The sequence below is a fragment of the Drosophila yakuba genome, chromosome 4 (assembly GCF_016746365.2).
Source record: "Drosophila yakuba strain Tai18E2 chromosome 4, Prin_Dyak_Tai18E2_2.1, whole genome shotgun sequence".
Classification (NCBI taxonomy): Eukaryota; Metazoa; Arthropoda; class Insecta; order Diptera; family Drosophilidae; genus Drosophila; species Drosophila yakuba.
Genome location: NC_052531.2, coordinates 665849 through 675895, shown reverse-complemented (window position 1 = coordinate 675895; position 10047 = coordinate 665849). Strand labels below are relative to the sequence as shown.

The 10047-nt window shown below is 32.7% G+C and overlaps 1 protein-coding gene across 6 annotated transcripts; it reads right to left on the bottom strand.

Moving 5' to 3' along the window:
• Positions 1 to 3230: 3230 nt before the first annotated feature.
• On the bottom strand, positions 3231 to 9691 carry LOC6523732. Of its 6 annotated transcripts, none has more exons than XM_015191363.3 (7): positions 9533 to 9684; positions 8807 to 8881; positions 8109 to 8187; positions 7361 to 8054; positions 5975 to 6285; positions 5293 to 5916; positions 3231 to 3982 (listed from the first exon to the last, which is right to left on the bottom strand). In XM_015191363.3, the coding sequence occupies exons 2-7, from the start codon at positions 8807 to 8809 to the stop codon at positions 3642 to 3644; spliced, it is 2052 nt and encodes a 683-aa protein (XP_015046849.1). In that variant the 5' UTR covers positions 8810 to 8881; positions 9533 to 9684; the 3' UTR covers positions 3231 to 3641. The 6 variants fall into 6 exon arrangements, with proteins under 6 accessions (XP_015046849.1, XP_015046852.1, XP_015046860.2 ...); XM_015191366.3 differs by having other exon boundaries at positions 8807 to 8976; positions 9533 to 9681; XM_015191374.3 differs by lacking the exon at positions 9533 to 9684 and having other exon boundaries at positions 7361 to 7883; positions 7944 to 8054.
• Between the last annotated feature and the right edge of the window lie 356 nt (positions 9692 to 10047).

Sequence of the window (10047 nt, the reverse complement as noted above, 5' to 3'; positions counted from 1 at the left end):
ACGCTACTGTATAGAAAAATTAGGTTTGGCCAAGGGAGCTACCTTAAAGTGTTACTCCAGTGTTTAAAAAGTAGTAATTATACTACTACCACATAAGTATATGGATTCGATGAAAAGTATGTAACAGGCAGAAGGAAGCGTTTCCGACCATATAAAGTATATATACTTGATCAGGATTAATAGCCGAGTCTAGGAACCGCCTGAATTTTAAAAAATGTTTTTACTTTTTTTCATTTTATTTTTTGTATTGCCAATATTTTTTCGGTATGCCAAAAATTGTTTTGTCACTCTAACGCCCACCAACCGACCAAAAACAGCTGCGCCAACACTTTAAAATTTTTTTTTTATTATTTTCTTTTTTAATATCTATCGATATGCCAAAAAGAATGTTGAACTTTCTCTTTCGCACTTTTACTAGCTGAGTAACGAGTTTTTGATAGTCGAGGAACTTGATTATAGCGTTCACACTTGTTTGAATGTTGGTGTCCAAGCCATCTGCATGGCGGAGGCCTCTTGTTTACTTTGCATTTATGGTTTTTGGTGGTTGTACTGAAGCTTACTGTTGTGTTTTGATCTTTTATTCGATTTTTATATTGTAGTCGAAAGCGTATTGGTGGAGACGAAGATATAGTATTGCAGGGGTATAAAAGTATAAACTATTTACTGGGAGCCTTTTGTTTGGTGCCTTTTTCGAAATACCTACAAACTTTTATTTTAAGAACCTGACCAAACTCATTGTATTTTAAAATTATATATCTGTTGATTCAATTTTTGTTTTTATTTTTATTAATATATTTAATCATCTGCTTGCCGCATTTTCATTATTACCTTGGCTATTTGTTATGCTCATACATAGTTTTTTCCTTATGCACTTGCTTATGTTACTCCTTAATTTATGTATTAATACATATATATATACAATACATATATATATATATATATATATATATTTGATGCGCTACTATTAAAAACTACATTATACTCTTTTCTCGGTAACATACAATTGCGTACTAGCGTGGATGCAGTGTAAGAATTTTTTGTAATCATATCAAATCATAAACGCTAATCGATCGGCATGTATGTTTTTAAATCATTATGTTTATAATTATTTTGTGCATCGTCATTGTGTTTTAAAAAATTAAACGACAATTTAGATCAATGTTTTTTTTAACGATCTACCGTCATCAATTTCAGCAGAGTCAAATAAATCAACACGAAACGACAATTCAGAATATAAATACTTAACTGGGTGTTTTGTTCTGACTGCACCGCTTACAAAAACCTATTTACAGTGCAGCTTAACAATCGATTTGAAAATTAATCATCAGTGGAAGCTTGCTCATAATAAACTTACTGTGTGCCCTAATGGTGATGAAGATGTTTGTGTCTTGAAACGAAATCATTCTTTAAGACAGTAAAGGCGGGTAGGTAGGCGCTAAGACAAAAAGGTAGTACAAATCTTCAATTCTGTTCACTGTCCAAAAATATGCTGTCAAAAAATGTGTTAAATATCTCATTTTATCTTTCGTTAAGCCCAGTCCTTAAAATTTTCGGAAAGCTGCTCGCTTATAAAACTGTTCTTATGCAATCTTTGTTAAATGAATATGTGTTATCCTTACAATTCTTTATATAATTCTGATTCTTGTCTTATTATGTAGATAATTACGGTTCTATTGTATGAATCTATGTATGTTGTATGTAATGTTCCTTGTAAGTATGATATTAAGTAATTGATACGTAATAAGTAACAGTACGGTCCGCAGTAATATTATCCTGCCAATGTAATAACAACCTGTAATTCTAAAAAATACATTTTCGTCGCTTTAAAGGCTTTTAGTACATTGACAGAAAGTTTTGAATACAGGTCTAAGTAGAGCATATTTTAAGGTATTCACTCATAGAATTGGACTGAATCTAGATTTCGGTTCCCACCTTTCGATCGTAATAAATTCGGTTTAGTGTTCAGGTTTGCTGTGGCAGTATAGAAATATAAATTGCCCGAAAATTTATCAAATTTTTTGATTTTCTAGGCTATATTGCAGTAAATAAACTAGCAGCCTAAAAAAAAATAAGCAAAACATATCAAACACGACGAAGCTTACACGTAATGCACAATATAGGTGTTACTTTTAAAATTAGTCGCGACAAAAGCACAGTTTTAGAACACACCCCACCGATAAAATATGAGATGTTTGATACTGCATATTTTCAATTATAATTTGTAAATAGTTAACTCGCTGTGGCAAGTTTGGTTTTAACCACATGTTTATACGATTAAATTATAGACACGCTCACATGGTCACGCCCTAAATAATTAGATTGTTTACTATATATAGACTATGTATATAAATTGTAACCTTTTTCACATAAAGGTAGCACAAGATGCCTCAATATATATTTCATAAATTACGATTTTTTAATAATTCTTATTTTGCGATATTTTTAATTTTTAGTTATGTTATTTTAAATTTACAAAGTTTATAACGTTTCACCTAAACATTTCTTGTATATAAGTATGTGAATTCTATATGTATATACATATATATTTTATTTAAGGTTAATAATCACTTCTCGATACTGCTTTGTTCATTTACAAAATAAAATGTTATTATTGATAAGGAATTATAAAATAAAACAAAACAATAAAGAACATAGAACATCTAGTTGAGTTCTTTAAATTTCACCTTTACCATATTCAAAATACCTACCACGATTTTAAATATACATGAATGCATACTAAACACATACATAAGTTTCATTTGATCTTATACAATTACAATACTTTTGCGTGGCATTCCGCAATCTGCAATAAAATGTCTTTAAATTACTTACGTCTTATTAACTACGTGTTTTTAGTCAGCGATGCTAATTAATTTCAGTCGAAATATCCTTCGTACAGGATAACTTATTTTTCAAACAGTATAGTGATTTGTAATGGGAAATTGAAATTAAATTAAACCATTCTAAACCCGTACGATTATCTTTTTTCTAGTATATTTTAACTATTTCCTTTTGACATTTCCTTCAGTATGGTAAGAAACAAGAAAATCGGAATGATAATTTTAAATGACGAGTTACGAGGACAGGTAAAGCTATAGCTGTAATGGTTTTGCAATTTCTACATCGCCTTACCATTTTTTGTTATAAATGGGAATATATTATATTTCTGTCCCACACATACAGCTATAAGTAATTTCAGAACACCAGAAGGACACAATAAAAAAGAGCGGTCAGGGGACACTGGCAGTGTCAAATGGCCTTTTGTATTATTCTGTTTCGTAATAGCATTCCTCTCCTTCATCTTTTCTTAGGCAATATTAGTTATATCTAAAACGCTAAATCTATGTTTTAATGTACTTGGTATATTTAATTTCTTTACTTATAAATTCTATTTCACCTTTCTCCTTTCTTTCTGATCTATTATTTTAAATTGTGAGTCGTAGTAACTCAATCAATTGCAATTACATATCAAAATCAATATCAGTAAGCATATCATTTGATTCCAACCTCTCCAATCCACTACTTTTATCACTGTTTATATAGCAATAGCCGGAGAAGAGCGACAAATAATATTGTGTGATATTGGTATTCTTAAAAATAACGTTGAACATGGTAACACAAAATCGAATGTTCATAAAAATTCACCGGTCATATTTAAAAAGGTCGGCTTTCTGGCAAAACAACCCATTTTTAGTGGTTGCGGTGATTTTAACCATTTCAGGTCTATACCGCAACGTAGTTTGAAACGTGCTTTGAACAAAATAATGGATGCCAAGGATCGCAAAAATGCTGAATAAAAATGATGAGTTTATCCAATATGCACGCAAATGGCAAGATTGAATAGATGACAGTGATAAAGTCGAAAAGATCCAGGTCCATAAAGCGAAGAAAAGACCATCCGATGTCGCTGTGCCACTATTATATGTCAGCTCTTCATTTTTAACAACCTCGTTGGGATGTTTGTTGTAATGATGGTGGTCATCTGAAAATATAAATAACATATTAAAAAAAATCAAAATAAAAAATATTCGATATCTACCAATATCGATATAATCTATTCGATATCTGATAAAATACTTGAAATCGGCGTAAAATATGTAGTGTTTCTATGTCCAACGGCCCTTGCGTGTGTTCTTTTCATGTTTCCTTTTCGGATAGTATATATAAATAATAGTTTATTTATTAACAAAATAAAATTGAAAAAATTAAATTGAAAAGTATGTATAAGGTAGGAGGATGATCAGGATCAATAACCGAGTCGCTCTGGCCATGTCCGGTTGTCCGTCCGTGTGAGCATAGAGAATCTCGGGAACTATAAAAGCTAAAAAAGATGCGGCCACGCCCAATTAAACGCCCACAAACTGCCACACCCACACTTTTAAAAAATTAAAAATTGTTTTCATTTCATTCTTTTTTTATCGATATTTCAGAAGATGTTAAAATTTCTCGTTCGCACTTCCACTACCTTAGTAACAGGTACCTGATAATCGGGCTGCCATATTGGCTATGCGGTCAAAATGTAAGCCCCTGTGATATACGTGTTAAAGCTGGCTTTATTAAATCTTCATTTATGGACTTTTTAACCATTTTGAAAAACGAAGAAGATAAAAGATTCCCATTTGTTTAGTCGGAGAGCCTTTATAATAGTTTTCCTACGGGATGAATTTCCTAATTACAGATGCAGTGGGCAATCAAAGATTTTTGGACCTTAAACCTTTTGACGGAAATCAGTTAAATCATCAACTGAAATGCATCTTTCATATGTCGATGAGATTATTTTTAATGACGATTATACTCCTTGGTCAGTTCCAGTTCGGTAATACATATTTATTTTATACCCTTCTTAAACTCTTCGGCTTACTGTTTAGCTGTTTTTAGAAGAGAGGTAGAATGACTCTATTAGATTCAATCAAGGACAGATTAAGAATCTTCTGCATATTTTAAAGGTTAATTTAACAAAGTGGAAGCCCAAAAACGTACAAGCCTGAATTTAACTGTTAAAATATTACGAACAACTATATAACCGTTGAATAAATCTAACCAACTACAAGGCGGACATGGAGAACAAAAACCATTGAAAGCATGATTGTAACTTGATTAGTTTTTAAAATAAAATAACAAAATTAAATCAAGAAAATATTTGAGTAGCACTCAGAATGAGTAATGCACTCATAAAAAGTATTACCTATTTTAAACTTAAAACACAACTTGAAAAATGGTAAGGAGTACTTTTTTGCCTGGTAATCTTCATAAATTCTCAACTTTCTTCATTTTTTAAAGGCCGTTACGTACCGTTTCCGTTAATATTACTGTTAGCATTACCCTTATGGGATGGATAGCTGTGTTGAGTAGGCACATTGTTTATCCGTATCCCAGTTTGGATGTGGTGATGACCAGGGTATGCTCCATTTATTCCACCACGTCCTGGTTGTAGCATATTAATGTTGCCATGACCATGGCCTGGTGTCAATATAATCCCTCCACCACCAACGATTGCAGGTCCAACGGCATTAGTTCCTACATGATTACCGATTATGTTTGGCTGTATTGGTATCCGATTAAATTGATCAATGTTTGAATTAATAGTGGTTGGTATCCCATTAAGATTGCTGTTCCCGCTGAGTGGATTAATTGGTATTCCTGGTGACTGAGGTCCCCCTATAATTACGCCTCCATTTATACCAATGTTGGTTCCAATAGCTATGTTATTGCCCTGGCTATTAACATGACTATCATCATTATTCGCTAAATTGACATTGATGGCTCCTCTAGTGTCTGTACCAGATTTAGAATTGCTTATCGCCTTGGTTTTGTTCTTGTTCTCGGGACCACAACACACTTTAAAGACTACTTTCATGTTATTTGTAGAGCATCGACCACCAATTCTTCGATATAAATCATCCTTAGATGATGTAGCTAAATAAATAGTAAAAATAGTAATATCTTTAAATTGAGGATTCAAAAACGAACTCACAAATAAAGTAATAATCATTTCCAGGTAGGAATTCCAAGCCACCTGGCTGCGGTGTAAATGGCCGGAAAGTTATTGTAAAAAACATTAATTTCTGAGGTTTATCACATATAGCTATTACTCGCGGATCTGCATTTGTTATGCGACATGTTTCATATTCCACTTTAGACACATTGTAAATTATATATTTTTCAGTTTCGTTCTCAAAAGTCCCTGGCTCATATACTGGGCATATTATATGCACCTGGTCGAACTCAAAAGCAAGATTGCCTTTATTAACATCGATTATATGATCTGTGTTATCAATCCGAAATCTGTGGATAAAAGAGAGTATCAAAATTAAATATGTTTTCGGGAGAAATACGAATAACGATTTTAATTAAATAAGTGCAAAACCATTAGTGTGCACGACACTGCGTACAATGATTTAATTAAGAGTTCAGGAAAAATGCGAAAATCAACATTCTAAAAATGGGTACTGTTTGGCCGATAAATCATCTAGACGTTACTATTTAACTTTACTTAAAAGTTTCTTTACAACTTGGCTACGAAGTATAATATGGCGTATAAGTATCACGGATTCTTCACAAATTTTGTGAAATTTAGAGACGAAATATAATCATCGTTGGTACTTTTTATAAATTTATTAAAAAGAGGTTCGCATGATTTGATTTCTAGGTCAGTACCATTATCATTATCATTATCAAACTTTTGGTAAACTAAAATATATCAAACAACCCGTTACCCAAGTATTTGAGGAGTACGCTACGATGATCTTCTGAAACAGACGCATGGCAAGTTAAGATTGTAGAGACTTAGACTTAGTTTCCGAGCCCTCGACGTTCATTAACTCAGACAGAACGACAGGGCCAAATCAAGTCGGCTGGTGATCCTGATAAATACTTTAGACTTTATAGGGTCAAAAACGCTTCTTTCTATTTGTTAAATACTTCTCAAAGAACCTAGTACATTCTGAAAAAAAAGCATACAGAAATGGGGTATACATGGCCCGATGTGATTAACAAAGGTAATTGGGCTATGTGGTATATTCATCTGTACAATAAATAATGACAATAGTGATTCTATCGGAAATGACTAATGCAATGCATTACAAATTGCTAATTAATAATTGTAAATTTATAGTCAATAAGCCATAATTATTGATAATATCAATTATATTTGAATTTACCAATCCCCTAAGCATTTAGTTACTCTTTATATTTTTGTTTTCACATGTACTATTGCACATGCACTAAAACTTAAATATAACGTTAGCAAGCCATAGTTGTAATATCTTAAAACAATATACATATGTAAGGCTAAATACAAAACTGCAATTGTCAATTTCAATTCAATTTAAATTATAATACTGTCTGTTTAAGTACTTACATGCTGTTTGATGTGTTCCAATGCATGTAAAAGGTCTTGGCGCAACTGGACATGGTGGAGAGTAGAACCGTTTCCATACAAATTAAAGTGAGCAGCGTAACAAAGGATGTGGCGCCAAATGTTGGAAATGGAATCATCATTTTCCATCTCACCGGTGATGTCTGAGGCGAAGATAAAAAGCAGTTTCTGTTCTTAATCCTCTTTTTACCAAGAAAATGCGGTGATGCCTTTGATTCTATCCCTGCTTCCACCAGTGCAGATGATTGCTTCGCGGATGGTTGACTTTTACTTGATGAACAAAGCGGTGTAAGGTTGTTGAAAGCTTGAAACTTGCTTTTGCTTTTAGACTTTCGATGCATAGCTGGTTTATTCGTCGTCTTAAGCGTCTTATGGCGAATTATCGGAATACTCTCAACACTTCCTGGCACGTATAGTTTAATGCTTAAAGGTTTTCCAGAGTATAGCTGAACTTTATGTTCCTCCTTATGTTGCTGCTCGCGATGAGTGTTGCAGTTGGGGAAAGCTACCAAGAGCGGTGGATGTGAGTCTTCATGCACTTTACTGGTAGTTAGGCGCCTCTTACATGCCAACATAGTCCGACGTTGACAACTGTCTTGAATCTGAGACTTTGACTGGGTCCAGGAAACAGTAAGACGTAGCTCCTTTGATCGTTCTTGCATACCGCCAGCAATGTCTTCGATGTTAGATCGTTAGTTGCTTGCTTGCTAAATGTCTCGATATAATATACCATAAACCTCCGAATTAAGAATATGTTGACTGGCTACAGCTACATCCGTGTCGTTCCACACCAATGTGTCTTGCTCCATCTGCAACCAATAGAATATATGTTTTCAAAAAAGTTGTCGTCAATTTGTAATTCTGGGCAATGCTAGCTTACTTATCAATTAAAACCCTCAAACTACAGTGTAACTTTCAATAAAATTTAATCACTTTGAACGGCAGTCCGAGTAAAGACGAACCGCACTAATGGATGCGCACTACTAAGCGGTTGGGTTACTATACCCTCATAACTTATTCTTGTAAATGAGTAAATGTTATGAAGTGTGTTTATAGAGTAAGGTGTAATTTTACGTCACAAATGTTTAATATTACAACTTTTGTATGCTGGGGGCGCCTTCGTCACTTGGTTTTCACCCCTTAAAGAGGTTATTTTGTATGATACATTTATTATTTATTAAATTATTATTTAACATTGATATAAGAAATGCCTAAAAAGTTAACAGGAAATGTAACAGATGCTTTTTTAAGCCAAATTCTCCTTTAAAATTTATCTCGCACTTCGGTCAAGAAGTATACCAGACAGATATTACAGAGATTAAAAAAAAAGTGCGACTAAATATTGCAATTCCTTGCATTCGTCGGCAGTCGGGGAAAAGAGCTGTTGGTGCTGATCAAGAATATTTATATTTATGTATGTATATTTACCATACGATCAAAAATTTGCCTCACAGTGATGGAAGTCTGTAAATGAAAGCCTATCACCTCTGCCACGGGGACGTACTGTAATGAGATTTTTGAAAGTTCTTCGCCATAACTTTGAAAAACGCCGTATTGATTTGATTGTTTGCTCACACGCACTTATTTTGTCAAGTCCGCTAGATTTTAATTAATTATATAGCAAATTAATTATATATCAGCAAACCATTTATTAATTCATCGTGGGATACTAAACATTAATATATGTTATGTACATTTGCTATACAGAACCAGAACAGGGTTGGTAATGGCTTGTCTAAATTTAAAAGTATTTATTTACATGCGTAGACATAACACGATCAACCTGTCTTAATTATAACAATATATAGCAGAACGGCACTCTTTCACATTCAATTTATAACCGAACAATCATATTCCTTAAAAATTGTTATTCAAAAAATAAAACATCACCATAGCATTATACAATTGCACATGTATGTATACACCAAAAGACTTTTCTGTATACATACACAGTGACGACACACTCCCCGAAGAGACGGAATAAACTCTATATATGCACAGACATTTTACGTTCGGTGAAATGTTCTTATTTGATACGTTTAAGAAACTGGTACAAATATATTGGTATAACGATAATTAACAAACATAAACACCAACATATATATATGCACAGAACAACGTCTTCCCTTTTAGGAAAATCTATTTCAAAATTACATTTTCACATGGTTAAAAATGTTTCCAAACCGGCTTTTGTCTAAAGAGGAATACTCGAAAACAGCTCATTTAAATTACAGTTTTTTTTTCAAACTTGGACTACATACAAGAATTATTTATATAAATAATGGAGAGCTAGAGCTATTATAAAAAAAAAACTTGTTTAGAGATGGAACATAAGACGATGTTTACTCTTTTTTTTCGATATATCCAGAATTTAAAGTGCATCGATAGTTTTATAAGTAGTCGTTAATGATTTAGACCCTAAGGCCCGTAAGAGCTTATGATATAAGTTAGAACTTTTAGTTTTTATTCATATAAGAAAGGCCAGAATATTGAAACTTTCTTACAATTAAGGAACCGAGAAATTTGAGTAAAACATATAATTTAAACAAAGAGAATTTCTTATACTCTGACTCCGCCTAAAATTTTATTTATTGATTTTATTTATAATATATGGTACCATGACCATTTTGTGAGTTGATAGTTGATTTAATTATAAAGCTTAAACCTAA